This window comes from Etheostoma cragini, chromosome 21, assembly GCF_013103735.1.
Source record: "Etheostoma cragini isolate CJK2018 chromosome 21, CSU_Ecrag_1.0, whole genome shotgun sequence".
Taxonomy (NCBI): Eukaryota; Metazoa; Chordata; class Actinopteri; order Perciformes; family Percidae; genus Etheostoma; species Etheostoma cragini.
Window position 1 is genome coordinate 13,472,527 of NC_048427.1, and position 15,593 is coordinate 13,488,119.

The 15,593-nt window shown below is 43.8% G+C and overlaps 1 protein-coding gene across 1 annotated transcript in view; it reads left to right on the forward strand.

Moving 5' to 3' along the window:
* trrap (transformation/transcription domain-associated protein) overlaps positions 1-13,852 on the forward strand; it is an 83,402-nt gene extending 69,550 nt beyond the window's left edge. Inside the window, 9 exon segments of the mRNA XM_034860092.1 lie at positions 896-986; positions 1,333-1,538; positions 2,710-2,971; positions 7,773-7,998; positions 8,199-8,416; positions 9,474-9,658; positions 10,295-10,498; positions 12,197-12,391; positions 12,629-13,852. Of these exon segments, the coding sequence (XP_034715983.1) occupies positions 896-986; positions 1,333-1,538; positions 2,710-2,971; positions 7,773-7,998; positions 8,199-8,416; positions 9,474-9,658; positions 10,295-10,498; positions 12,197-12,391; positions 12,629-12,913 (1,872 nt within the window). The 3' untranslated portion in view covers positions 12,914-13,852.
* The last annotated feature ends 1,741 nt before the right edge of the window (positions 13,853-15,593 follow it).

Consider the following 15,593-nt stretch of genomic DNA (forward strand, 5'->3'; position numbering starts at 1 on the left):
TATATATATATATATATATATATAGCAAAACAAAAAGATTTACCTAACATAACATTAACATTATTTGTAGTTATTTATGAGTTCTCACTAAAATAATATGGTAATAATTTGAATGTCACAACTGAACTGACGAACATCAAAATATATTAAAGTTCTGATGAATAAATGTATAAAAATACAAACTTAAGTCCTTTGTACAAAAACCCGTTAACAAAGAAATAATCTGTGTTGCCAACAGGGACGTTGTAGCGTGCCCTCTGGATGAACTATGCAACGCCAACACGCATAACATGATTGACCATCCGTTTTTATTCTATTTTTTTATCATTTATTTGTCATTATAAAGGATTCTGATTTATGAATATTTAAAATAATAATAATATTGGCCTGCCGATATATGAGTCGGGCTCTAGCACATTATACACCACACCGGTGCCCTTATTAAAGGAACCGTAGTCCGCCAAGTTTGGGTTGATTTTTGCAATGTTTTCACAAATTTGCAATCTCTTATTGTCTGGCTTCAACTGTTAAACCTTCCAATGTTGTCAGTGACTTTTCTTGAAAGTCTTGAGGGCAATTTCATCATCAGTCACATTTGGTTTTGTAATTCAGACAGAACGTGTTTTTAACCTCCCTGACTCAAAGCTTCAATCACACCCTCTGTTACAGCAGAGGTCTCTGGTTGTATCATCTCATATCGTATGATCTCAATCTGACACATATGCACAAACAGTATCTCTCTGTCCTGCTCTCTCTCTTCACCTCCTTCCGCTCTATCTCTGTCTGCTTTCTCTCTCTCTCTCTCTCTCTCTCCATCTCTCTCTCTCTTTCTCTCCTTTGCTGTCCTAAGGGGGAGTCTTTGAAATGTAATCTGTGACCCTCTTTTATCTGCTAGGTGGGACGAGTGTACCCCCAGGCAGTCTACTTCCCTATCCGCACCCTTTACCTGACGCTCAAGATCGAGCAGAGGGAGCGCTACAAAAGTGGTAAGTGAACATGGCTGGCTCTTTACCACACACTGAACATTACAAGCTCTGTTCTACTTCTTCCAGATCTTAAATGTAAATGAATGTATAGGGGACGAAAATGATTTTTTTTTTTAAAGCATATTCTCAGTGATAGATAATTTCCCCCCGTGTTACTCTGGACCGCACATCTGTTCATCTCTTCTTAAGAAAACTGTAGAATGAGCTTGTTTGCTTTTCAGATTCTGATTACCCTCTTTTTGGTTTTCTTTCTCCTCTTTTCTTTTTGCCTCCTGTTTTCTTTCTGTCACTTCTGTCTCCCACTCTACCACTCATCCTTTTCTCTTACAACACTCTTCTTCCCCAGATGCATCTGGACAACAGCAGCCCAGTTCAGTGGGGGCCCAGCCTCACTCAGCGGCATCTGACCCGGGGCCTATCCGGGCCACTGCCCCAATGTGGCGCTGCAGCCGGATCATGCACATGCAGCGTGAGCTACACCCCACTTTGCTCTCCTCCCTGGAGGGCATCGTGGACCAGATGGTGTGGTTCAGGGAGAACTGGCATGAAGAGGTAAGAAGAACAAAGATGCTGGTTTAATGTGTGTCTAACTTTGCTGCTACATGTTTTTTTCTTTTTCAGTGGATCACATGGTGAGCAAATAATACAGCTGATTTAGAGAATGTAAATACATCCGTGCATATGTGTGAAAGTAAGTCGGAATGCACGTCTTGTGTATGTGTGTATCACGCCACCTGGTCAACCAGATGACCCTATTCTCTCTGGTAAGCTTCCACATCTCCAAGGTGACTTGTGTCTGTGAATTGGTCCTTACTGTCTCCCGTTCCCTGACTGAAGTAGTGTGTTGTGTTGCTATAAGATTCTTTTTGGGGATTTTTTTAAAACCTTTTAATCGATAGGACAGCTGTAGACAGGAAAGGGGGTAGAAAGAGGGGGACGGCATGCAGCAAAGGGCCGTGGGACTAAGCTGAACCTTGTTACATGGGTGCACACTCCACCAGTGAGCTCCAAATCCTTTATTTATTTCTTCTTTTTTTTAAATATTTTTGTTGACTTAAATCACCCATTTAGTCAGTAGTTTACCCCCCTGTTACATCTGTGGCGGTCAGTGCAGGAGGTAATCTTGATATGATCGCAATTGCTAAACTGTATTTTTAGCCATGCGAGGCAGAATCCACGGAATGGTAGCCGGTCTGTGGGCGGAGGGGAACACTGGGAGAAAGAGGCAGAAGGAGAAAAGTCTGAGACAGGTGATGGATGGGTGCAGTGAGCGTGCAAGATGGGCAAAGGGATGTACGGCCAGACGTTTGTTGGTGTGTGTCTGTCTGTTTGATTACCTGTGATAGTTTGGGGCACTCAGCAGCAGCTGTAGGCTGCATGCTTTGTTCCGCTGGGCACACTGAGGCAGAGGCATGCTATGCCATCATCACCTTCTCACTCTCCCGTTCTTTGGTTAATGTATGACATTGCATCGCTGCACCTTTTGTTCCTTAAGAAACGTGTCCGTCTCTGCTCCTTCTCCTCTGTTAATTGAGGACTTTAAGTTATAGAGTACGTCTTTCTTTGTTGCCGATATCTGACTCAACCAATACTTTAAATGAAATGAAATGAAATGATTTGGATTGGAGAAAAATGTTGGTTTCCACCTCACCCCTCACTGATTAGTATTACCACATGTATAATGTTTTCTGACTATTTCTCTTCCTTCCTCTTCTTTCTGCAGGTCTTGAGACAGCTGCAACAGGGCCTGGCTAAATGCTACTCGGTGGCCTTTGAAAAGAGTGGTGCCGTGTCCGACGCCAAGATCACACCGCACACGCTGAACTTTGTCAAGAAGCTGGTTAGCACCTTTGGTGTTGGCTTGGAGAACGTCTCTAATGTTTCCAACCTGTTCTCCAGCGCTGCTTCTGAGTCACTAGCCCGCCGGGCCCAGGCCACAGCACAGGACCCTGTTTTCCAGAAGATGAAGGGACAGTTCACAACAGGTTGGTTGGCTTTCAGAACAAACTCACATCAGAATGCATAGATATAGAACCGTACAGAAAAGACAGAAAGAAAAACAAGCGTCAGAGAGCTCTTTCATTTTGCAGACACTTGTCCCTTTGCCTTTGATGTTTTTACTTTTCAAAACGTACTTTTAGTTTTATGGCTTTCAGCCATGTTAATTTTTAGCTTACCTGCTTTGCAACTTCATCATAACGCTTGGAAATTAGAAGAGACAAAAATGAAGTGCAGTTCTTCAGGTAAAACCAGCTGCACCTAGCTATTTGCCCTGAAGCCTGACATCAGCCACCTTTCAGCAAACAAGAGTTGCATTTGTGCTACTATGTCGATACTAGTTTAAATTACAAGACCGGTCCCCAACTGGCCACTGTAGAGATATATTAAACCGGTTACATTATATCTGCTTCGACACTTGTGCTGTTCTTATCCATGCTGCCCGGGCAGACTGCACTGTCGCTTGGAGCAGCTGGAACATTGGTGTTCTGCAATGTAATTAAGGTTTCCAACCAGATGATTTGATTTAGGGAGGGGTTGGGGGTGGTGACTGGTCAGAAATAGGTGTGTACGTGTGTCAGTTTATGTCTTTATAACACTGTGTGTGCACACACCCTCACTGGTTTTGATTATACACCAGTCAGCTGCATTTCTAATCTAAGCTGGTGCAACACTGTGGTGATGATCTCAGCAAGCACAGAGCCTGTCACAGGTTTGATGAAATACAGCAGAAGACTCTGAGGGCTCTGCACCCTGCAAGAGTTCAGTCTTTAGTATTAGTAGGGTTTAAAAGTCTGTAAAACACTATTTGTTACAGTACATCTCTTCACTGATACTGTAATGGAATAGTTTTATTTCTTTGCAGGTGTGTGTGTGTGTGTGTGTGTGTGTGTGTGTGTGTGTGTGTACACATACTGTATAGACACATAAACAGCTGCAAAGAGATAAAACAATAGTATTACAGTAACATACGTATGTATGTACAGTATACTGAGTCATCCATACATATATACACAGTATACACGGATCCATCCCCAGTTTTGGATTGACACATTACAAAGCAAACATTATGTGGTATTCATGTGTATGCTTGCAAGGCAGTGATGAAGCCTCCAGTCATTGTGGCCTGCATGTTCAGATTCATACGCAAGCTGAGGAATCCAACAGGTGCAGTTCTTGTTTAGCCAAGGCCCCCTCTGAGACTTTTTTCTCAATCATTCCCCTGTTTTTGGAAGACATGTTTTCCTACATTACATAAGGGAGATGAACCGCAGTTCACTGGACCGGGTTTAAGCGGGGACCGTCTGCAGCCTTCCCAGCTTTCAGCATTTAGATAAACTGACTTCTCACTCCTGCGGACTGACTGCACATACATGCTCGCTGAATTACATTCGCAGTAAACTGCCGAGTTTCCCCAGCCACTCCTCCCTCTCCTTCCACCTCCCCCTCACTGCTCTTTAGTCTCTCCTGTGCTTTTCCCCTCCACTGGACCACAGAGTGGCCAATAGAGCTAATGTGTTCGGCCCTGGGATAGTGGAAGACAAGGACTATGAGTAAATGAAAAGCAGCTAGGGAAAAAATGATCAACTCACTCAGAGAGAAAAATAAGAGTAAGCTAGCGCTGATGAGCTTATACAATTACAGAGAGAAGCATGGAAGACAGGACATTAGCCAATACAAAAAAAATTGGGAATGAGAGTCTATGAGGAAACATGAAGACAGGTGGGATGGCATTAGTGAGCAAAAGCATGGGAACGGCACATGGACTGACTGAATGAACAACACAAACAAGAGTGAGCGAGACCCGGAGCGAGTGCCAGGCTGATAAATCTTACCAGATGTTGCAGTGCCAGCTGTGCTCACGCAGCCAGGCGTCACCGGGGCTTCTGCGTCGCAGGGTGCCTGCCGACCATCGCTACCCAGCTGTCCCCACAGCCATGTGGGAGCAGGGTCGACAGAGACTGAAACCACACAAGCCTTCCAGAGCGGAACAAACAGGGTTTACAGAGCTACTGAGCAGCCAAGCTCCCATTCCCCGAACCACGTTAGTGGCTCACTCGCTTTCACAGGGTTTGTGGGCTGGAAAATATGGGTTTATGTGTGCACATATAACATTTGGCAGCAGGGAGGCATCCAAATCCAATTACGGTGAATGCTATTTGCATGAGTAACTGTTTTTGCAGTGGATCTGTTCCAGATACTTTTGTCAGAAGAGTTGTTTTCTGAAAAAATGCACAAGTTGTCTTTTTAATTCTGTACCTATTGACTAGTCATTTGTCATGCTGAAATGACATTCAGCATTGTTAAATGTTACTCAGTGTATAGCGATTTGGCTTAGCCCCTATGTACCTTTAGTTGGTTGTTAGTCGCAAGCTTTAAATATTATTTCCAGAAAGCCCTCTACGCCCATACATGCGGCTGTGATGGCCCTTTACAGCTCCCCAATCAGATATAATAAAGTTGAGTTGACTCCAAAACATACATTACTACAAGCCCACATTGAGTCATGAACAGGTCAGTACATGAGGCAAAATGGTTCCATATACAGATGTGGCCCACCTCACTGATTCTAGAGCCATAATTTGGTGCAGAAGTACAAATCGTCTGCTGTAGTCTGTCAAGTAGGGTATAGTCTCGCTTTGGCAGACCCTTCTCCTCCTTTCTGGCTAGTCCACACAGCATCCCGGGATGGGAGAAAATGTGCTCTGGTCTATTAGTATTTCTTCACAATTGTCTTGGGCAGCACTAAGCAACGGGAAAAGCCACAGTGCTGCTGCAAAATAGCCTTGGGAAGGAATTTGTTTTGATGGAACGTGTACAATCAAAAGGTGTTTTTAGTTGTGCAATACAAAACTCAAATTGGACAGATCGTCAAGCTAGCTGTCTGGATTTACCCTGCAGAGATTTGAGGAGCAGTTAACCATAGTCCTTAGAGGACTACGCACAGGTCAGAGAGCAACGTTCCACACCACACTCTCTCTTAGCATCACATTCTTCCAGCTAGCTGACAGAGCAGGGATCAAAGTTCAGGGGGACTGAAAATAACTCTCTTGTGGTCTTGTTGAATTGCACTTGCCACGGAACACCCCTATATCTCCCCTCACTATGATTGCACTATTAGCTGTAATTAGAGCTCAAAACAAGGTGAAATATTGTTTATTAATTGTTTCAGGAAAGGCGTTTGTTGCTCAAGTCTGACAATATCTTTACCACTTTAAATATGCAGGTATTATTATGATTTGGAAAAACATAATGCCTGGGTCTTATGTGCAGCCGTCTCCAGATGTGAACCGGTAAAATGTTTTATATCTGATAAAGATGGAACGACATTACGTTATTGCTTCATGGCTTCGAAGGAATCGAGCATGCCTCGCTTCTTTTATTTGTAAGCATTATACACTTTTATGGGGCTGAATTGTTGTCGGGTTGCAATTCCTCCGGACTGTTTCAATTTTACCTCTGCTACCGAGGCGGGTGAATTGCAGGCGGACCGATAGCGAAATAGGGCAACTCGGAAAAGAACATTGGCTGTTTTAAAGGGCTTATTTAAAGTATTAGGAGGTTTCACTCTGGGAGAGATTGAATGGGTTTGAAATGGCAAGGCCTTGCAGTTTCATAGATTCATTATAACAGGCTGCACAACAGGGTGTACAGAAGAGTGTGTATGTGTGTGTCTGTGTGTGTGTGTGTGTGTGTTTACAGAGATATCCTGGGGGCTTTGCTCTAAAATGGAAAACCTGTCTGGCTCACTTCCCCTCCTTCCGTTGTTAGTGCTGCAGCTCATCACAATATGTTATGTGCAATATGAGTTGTGACTTGAAACAGGAATTTAATACTTTAAGACTCTCATTTTTATAGCTCTAATTTAATCAGCTCCCAGCCTTCACCAGGGAGATTTAAGTCGATAGAGCAAACATTTCTCCTTTTGCTGCCTGCATGCAGTGAATAACTTATCCAGGAAGTTCCCTTAAGCAAGGCACTTCACCGCACTGCTGGGAGTGGAGTGGTCAACAGTGCAACACAATATTTAGATTCAACATTTCCCAGGTGTAAGTTTGTGTAACCACTGCCATGCCTAAGGCCATCACCGTGTTCTTAGTCCATGTTACGGTGTAAATAACGGTGTTGTAAATACCCAGATCTCCATTTAATTCATCTTCACTGTTGAAATGTCATCTCACCATTGCACTTTCAATTGTTATTTTTATCATGATTCTATTTTTCATTTTTGAGCACCGTCCTGTGTGTGTACAGTTCTTGCATATGTTTAACTTTTAGCCCCTTATAGTATTTAATTTGGCAAGGTTACTTAGAGACACATTGGTATTTATAGCACAGGTCTGGGAGTGTATTGCTGCAGTGCGGGTTAAAGGTCTAACACACAAAGAACACACCTGGGAGCTGCCCACTACGATTAACAGTCTTGTAATTTTGGCAGCAAAGAGCAGCTCCACTGGAACAGTTATAGGGGTTAGTGTCTTGCTGAAGGGCATTTTTAAGGATACTTGCCAAAGGAGGAGAAAGTGTAACACATTGACTCCCCCTGTCAGACTTTCTCAGCTAGCTTGAGGATTTCATCCGGCAATTTCGACTCCCTGGCAGTCAACATCTGCCTTTGTATGTTTGTTGTTTTCTCCTATTTTGTGAATTTTAATATCCCATTCTGTTTTCAGTCACTGATGCCAACTCATGGATTTTATATATTGGAAAGAGTTGTGGAAACAATGAAAAGGCCAGTGCTAGGAAAATTCTTGTTGTAACAAAAGCTTGTCTCTTTGCCCTTACCAGATTTTGACTTTAGCGTTCCGGGCTCCATGAAGCTTCACAATTTAATCTCCAAGCTGAAGAAGTGGATCAAGATCCTGGAGGCCAAGACCAAGCAGCTGCCCAAGTTTTTCCTCATTGAAGAAAAGTGTCGCTTTCTCAGCAACTTCTCTGCCCAGACGGCCGAGGTGGAGATCCCCGGGGAATTCCTCATGCCCAAACCTACGCACTATTACATCAAGATTGCCAGGTAAAGGACTCTTTTTACACCTTCTCTATTTAAAAAAAAATACTTGGTGAAAAGGTTTTACATTTAAACTTCTGTTCCCAGTTGATAAAATAGAAAACTGACAACAAACACCTATGGAATCTCACAGGAGAATTGTGAGATTTATCATTCCTCCCTCATCATTGATCACTTCAGTTCTGTCTCCCTGCACCTCTCTCCAGGTTCATGCCCAGAGTGGAAATTGTTCAGAAACACAATACAGCAGCACGCCGTCTCTATATCCGTGGCCACAATGGCAAGATCTACCCTTACCTGGTGATGAACGATGCTTGCCTGACCGAGTCGCGCCGAGAGGAGAGGGTCCTGCAACTTCTCCGCCTCCTCAACCCCTGTCTGGAGAAGAGAAAGGAGACCACTAAGAGACACCTCTTCTTCACTGGTAGGGTCAGGGATAAGCGAGATGGGTGCCTGTGTGCATGAGGTTAAAGGCCTCAAAAAAAACAACAGGATGAGTTATCAAATATTTGACACCGCTTCACGGGGAAGAGAACAGGCCGTCCTTATAGTGTAAAAATACTGAAAATTCTGTTGTTGTGTTTTGCATACAGTATATTTGACATGTAACAACAGATAAATTAACAATTAACACAAGGACACAATGGGAAAATGCATTTTTCACTTCACGTGGCCTTTAAAAAACAGGCACAAGGGATGACATTTTATTAGGGATAGGTTCATTTTATTTTTCTAATGAGTTGTCACCTCTATCACCATGTGAGGTTTTGATCAATCAAATGGGAACATCTCTTTATTCTTTCATACATATTCGTTGCACAGAGTTCTTCTGTCTTTGGAGATCACATCACATGGTCATCTCCTGACCGACTTATTTTTTTCTGTCATTGTCTCACCCACAAAAACAAATTCAATTGGCTTTCAAGTGCAATTTCTTCTCCTGTTACCCCCTTGTGGTTTCCCTCCATCCAGATGTTTGCCCACTCACCATGTATGCCCCTGATTGGTTTGTTTAAGAGGAAATATGGACGGGGAATTCAACAGTCCCTTCCAACCCATTTCCTCCCAAATGGAATGGCTGGTATTGATTTGATGTGGGATGCCAGAGTATGTAAATGTTTAGTAGTAGTTTCCACTGGGCGATCCATGCACAGCTTTTTAGCTCTTTTGACCCCGCTTGGTGTTGAGCAGCGGCACGCCTTCAGTTCAGCTGTTTCCAAGCTTTTGAGTATTTTAGTTGTAGGTGTAGATCTTTGGTTTACACTTTGGTAAAACAGTGACGGGTTTCTAGCAAGTGCAACCAAATGTTTACAGTTTATGTGTCACTGACTTGGTTGTTTTCCCCTCTTCCTTTTTCCCTACTTCTCCTACTACGCTCCTCTTTTTTTCTCTTGGGCCTCCCTCCATCTATTTCTTCCCTCTGCTCTCCCCTCCCCCATGTCTTTCCTGTCTTCTGTCTCTCCCTCCCTTTATCTCTCCAGTGCCCCGAGTGGTGGCAGTGTCACCTCAGATGCGGCTGGTAGAGGACAACCCTTCTTCTCTGTCATTGGTGGAAATCTACAAACAACGCTGTGCCAAGAAGGGCATCGAACATGACAACCCCATTTCCAGATATTATGATCGTCTGGCCACTGTGCAGGCCAGAGGCACACAGGCCAGCCACCAGGTAGGGAGATAATCATATAAACACATCTTTTTTTTCTTTCTTTTTTCAAGATTATTTTTTGGGCTTTTCTGCCTTTTAATTTTTGACAGGACATTGAGCTGAGAAAGGGGTGAGGACCTGCAGGACATTGTCACAGGTTGGATTCAAACCCTGGACCTCTGCGTCAAGGCATAAACCTCTCAGTACATGTGCACCTGCTCTACCATAGATCCAACCTGCCACTATATAAACACACCTGCATAAAAATATGCATTATACTGGTGTGGGAGCTGGTACACCTTATTTAATGCCCTGCACTGATGTGCATCCTGGGTGATTGGATTGTAATTTAAAGGTAGCTTCATGCAGCTATGTTACCTAGGAATTATTTGAGCATGTGAAAACCATGTAATTCCAAAAATTGCTTCCATGGTTTTATTAGTGGAATATCTAGGATAATTTTCTCAACCTGTGTAGGAACACTTAATTTGAAATATTAAATATCACATTATATCTAACCATTGTAATTGGCATGTCTGTGTTCAGTTAAAAAGAGGGCCCCATGGAATTGAATAAAATAAAAGTGAGTGAGGCCCAATATCAGCTGGACGACGGCCGCCTACCTAACCTCTACTCCCTCCCGCTGTTTCCCACCAGGTCCTGCGGGACATCCTGAAGGAGGTGCAGGGGAACATGGTGCCTCGCAGCATGCTGAAGGAGTGGGCGCTCCACACCTTCCCGAACGCCACCGATTACTGGACCTTCCGGAAGATGTTCACCATCCAGCTGGCCCTCATAGGTCTGGCCGAGTTTATGCTCCACCTCAACAGGCTCAACCCCGAGATGCTGCAGATAGCACAGGTGGGAGACGCGTGCAAACCTACACAAGCAGAAACATGCTAGACTCTGTCAAGGGCAAGTGGCAGTAATGTGACGTGGGGCTAATTCAATAGACACACACTCTCAAAGATGCATTAAGAGATCACCATTACCGTCTCCATATCTGGCCGCTTGAATTGCCATTCTCCCCCATGACATTCACGCTAGGCTATCAGTCATGCAGGCGATGTGAATGCGAAGGATGTTTTGACAGTCAGTTATATTCAGTCCCTCTGCTGAACAGCTATCAAAGAAGTTTCAATTTTGTGTGTGCGTGTGTGTGCGTGTCTGTGTGTGTGTGTGTGTGTGTGTGTGCGCCAGTCCATACACATCTGTCTGCTGCTCAGGGTCCACAGACAGCTTTCTCAAAGTCATTATTAAAGATGATTGTGTCAGTCGGCCACCCCACCCCTCTGATCCTAATCGGCCTTTGCTGACAGGCGTTCCTCCGGGCAGCTAAGCGCTGGTATTAAGCCCCCTCTCTGCCTGTTCCACTCCGCAGATCCCATTAGACACAGCAGGATTACGGTACAGAGAGCGTACGCACACACAAACATTCCACACAAACAGAGAGAGAGTGCAAGGACAGGACATCACAGCCAAAGCATTGTGCCCCACCCTCTCTAAATGGAGACCTCATGTTTCTCCAAGTTGGCACTTATAGCGTTCAGTGATGCTTCAAGGCATCGACAAAAAAAGGCACTGCTTTGTGATGTTCATCGGGCCGTAATTCACTGGTAGATTTAATTCATTCAACATCTGTCTTTATAAGGCATCACATCATCTCTTGAGAATCTGCATTTCCTTTTGTAAAAATCTCTCCATCTTCTTTGATATCGTAGCCATTTGCTCAGAAAATTACTCAAGTTCACAGCCCCAAGTCCCTACATGTGACACAGTAATGGTGCGTCATCCCATTCACACCAACTCCTGAAATGAAGCCATCGCTGGCCTCTAGTGTGGTGATTTAGCATTCAGAGCGCTGCCTCCACAGCCAACTGTCTGCAGGCTTATCTGAGCCTCCTGGGGGTTGCTGGTGTCTCAGCCCACTGCCTTGAGGCCCTCCACTGGGGCCTGGGGGAGCAAATGACAGTAAGAGAGAGAGGAGGGGAGGGAATTAAGCAGAAGGAGGAAGGGAGGGAAAGAGGCGAGACAGAGGAGGAGAGGGAGCACGAGCTGGAATGAAATGAAATGCTCCACTTTAATGCCGTCAGAGCCGCTCACCTTTTTGTATAAGGAAGCTTATCTTCCCCGGAATGGCTGCTCGGGTAGCGGTCCTCTCGCAGATAAATGCAGGCTTAAAGATGAAAACTTGGTTGTATATGTTTAAGTCAGCTGGTAGCGAAGGGGTAGAAGGGATTGGGAGTAGTGTGAGGATTATAGATGTTCTGCTGCTGATAGTTTGACGTGTTACTGTGTCTGGGGCACGCAGATCAATAACTGCAGCCATTTCATTGGTGTGAACTTGTTATGTAACTCCCCTCACCTTTCTGAAGAAGAGTTATGCTCTTGAAGAGCTCATGTGGTCTAAAGACTGGAGAACAGAAAGGAATATGTATAGATAAGTCTTCTTTAATTGGTAGTGTACCCCTTAAAAGTGCTTTATTTAAAATGACCTACCTCACACACACACTTGCCAACGGACTCATACTCTCCCTTTACTCCGTTATCTATTTTTAGGACACAGGAAAGCTGAATGTCTCCTACTTCCGCTTTGACATCAACGACGCCACGGGCGACCTGGACGCTAACCGGCCCGTTCCATTCCGCCTGACGCCAAACATCTCCGAGTTCCTGACCACCATCGGTGTCTCCGGCCCACTCACAGCCTCTATGATTGCCGTGGCACGATGCTTTGCACAGCCAAACTTTAAGGTAACTTGTCTGCTCTTAAAATAGTTACATTCTTAGAACTGTCCAGTGTTCTTTTTAAATACACCACAGCATTAAGCATTAAGAAGGTACTGTAATTTTATGCCTTATACCCACAGGAAACTAACCATACAGATATCTGAGTAATTTCTCTTAACATGACCATTGGACACTAAATGTACATGTTTCTACACCACTGAATCTTGAAATGTTACATCATCCTCTCCTCTGTCTCTATAGGTGGACGGCATCCTGAAGGCAGTGCTCCGCGATGAGATCATCGCGTGGCACAAGAAGACCCAGGAGGACACGTCCATGCCTCTGTCCCCGGCCGGCCAACCAGAGAACATGGACTCCCAGCAGTTAGTGTCATTGGTCCAGAAGGCTGTCACGGCCATCATGACCCGCCTCCACAACCTGGCTCAGTTCGAGGGGGGAGAGAGTAAAGTCAACACGCTGGTGGCTGCAGCAAACAGCCTGGACAATCTGTGTCGCATGGACCCAGCCTGGCACCCCTGGCTCTGAGGCGACCCGCAGGAAAAGATAGGACACAATGGAGGACAACGACAAGGATGAGATGCAGGGAAAGAAAATGTGTTTTTGTTACGTGTCTGACAAACACAGTGTGTTAGATTTACGTTAATCATCACTGTAACAGAAGCCTGATGGACATGTTGGACTCAGTCTCTCTTGATCAAAGTACACTGAAGTAGTTTGCAAGGTGGATTCAGGTTGAAACAAAGGCCCTGACTGTCACATTGATAGTCTGAGTAGGGCTGGCCAGTATCCACAATAGTTACTGGACTGCTAAAATCTTTTTATCAAACCACAGTTTCTCCTTCAACTTATATTTATTTTTGTAACTAAATGACAGGGACTCTGTGAGGCCAGTTGCCCCTGTCTCACACGAAGACAGTACAAATATTTGAGTAGGTATCATAATGAGCCACACTCATGTTTATGGGAGTTTTTTTTTTAATTTTTAATTCAAGAGATGAGAAAATCTTCTGTTCTGGTGTTTGCTTTAGCTGTGTCCGTGTTGTATTTCGCCCCCAACAAGAGCTCACGATTTTTACACTTTAAAACAGCCATATGTCCTCCTCAAATTTGTATCTTTTATTTAACCTAAAAAAAATACCTAGCTTCTTTTCTATTCCTGTCAAATCTTGGGAAACAGATAATGCAGATAATTTTTTTGACCCACTGCCTAAACTTTATTAGTAACCTGTTTGACTCGTCCAAATGCCATTTTACTTTATATTCCTTATGTCTGTCCATCAGCCCTGTTGTAATATAACAAAGTAAAACGTCCGGGCGAATTAACACTGTAATAAGCTACAACTGCAATGCAAATCTCTCCTCCCCTTTATGTAAAGGTACAGTGCTTTTTTCAACAGAACTATTATCTCTTGCCTTGTAAATAAGCATTTTGTTTTAATAAAATGCTCTTTTTTTTAAATAAAAGATGTTGCTATTTGCTTTTTTATAGTACACACAGAACATTTCTTTCTTCTTCTAGATGTACAGTATAGGGCACCTGGGTAGCTCAGTTGGTAGTGTGCTCCCTTAGAGGCAGCGGCTGCAGGTTTGACTCCAACCTGCGGTCCTTTGCTGTATGTCAATCCCACCCCTCTGTCCCATTTCATGTCTTCAGCTGTCCTATAAAACTTACGGCCCAAAACGCCCCAAAAAATAAACTTTAAAAAGAAATTAAGTATGTACAGTATTTTAGGATTGTTCCAATCTCAAAGATGAGTTTCAACTACGCTCACAGTTAACATAAAGCCAAATTAGGTTTCTTATGGAGTTGTTTTTTAATATCAGTTGTAAAACAGCAATAATAAGCAGTAATCCCCATCTGCGCCTCACATCTACTGCATCACTGTCACAGCAATAATCATCCCGAAGCACGCACTCTTGGATCTTATTGCCGTAATAACTCATGCTGTGAAATGACTCCAGACGAACCCTTCTCTGTTGCCGCCATCCTCGCGGTTCACAGTTAGTAGACATTTATGGAGAGGCATTTCAGCGCAGCAGTGTTGAATTAAAACTGCTGCTTCTGTCTCGTGGTCGTGGAGGTGCCTTCACCTTGTGGCCATTCCCTCCCTCTGGTTAGAACGTCCTGTGGAGGTGTGTTGAGGCGTTTCTCTCCTCCGCTGCTGTTTGATTAATGCGTGCCAGTAGATCTCCGAGTGGGCTGGCCTCGCTTGACTTACACACACTGTCAGCCAGCCTGCCTGCACTCGTAAACAAAGGTTATATCTCTGTTCGCCTCTTTACAGTCCACATACAGGGCCTCACTGCCTCTCCGCATGTTCACACACCGTCTCTAACATTTCTCTTCCTCTCTGATCCACACGCGAAAAGGAAACACTGTTTTGTCTCCAAGTCTCAGCAGCTGGTGGTTAACAACATCAACCACCTTTCATGTACTTCTTTCCTATATTGGCTCACATTTTTAAGATGCTGCAGTGTTTTTATCTTTGCTCAAATGCTTGAAATATATATATATATATATATATATATATATATTAGGGCTGTCAAAAATAGCGCGTTAACGACGTTAATTAGTTGTTTGTTGTTAATTACGTGCATTTCACGCATGCGCAGTGTAACAAATTATTCAGGTCAGGAAAGTGGTTGGGAGCTAGAGGCGAGATGGAGCAAGGTGAGCAAAGTGGGCCTATTGACGGATTCAAATATAAAAAGAATGATGATGGTACAGTTAACAAGTACAAGGTTATTTGCAAGATTTGTAACAAGGAGTTTCAATTTCACCGGAGCTGTTCAAGCTTGAGGTAGGGAGAGAGCCGGGACAGTTGAAACACTTTTTGATTAAACACAATTTACAAAGCGGTCGTATCACACTGAAAGCTGATATTTTGTCACTAGCATCCTACACGTGTCATCTGTCAAATACAGTTGCATTTTCAGCTTTGGACAAACCCGTTCAGGAGTTATTACAACAAGAGTGGGACGTGCGTAATGTTTCATCTGTCCCTCCTGGACGGGATGAATGAAACATATAGTTTAAGCCATGTAAACTTCCAACTACTTTAATATTTTACTGTATATCATGGATGGTACTTCCAAAAGCTGTTATTATAGATAGATTGTTGCAGCACTATGCGTCTTTGTGAATGTCTGTTAAGAACTAATTGCCGTCATCCTGAAGCGCGTATGAAGCGGTTATTGAATTATC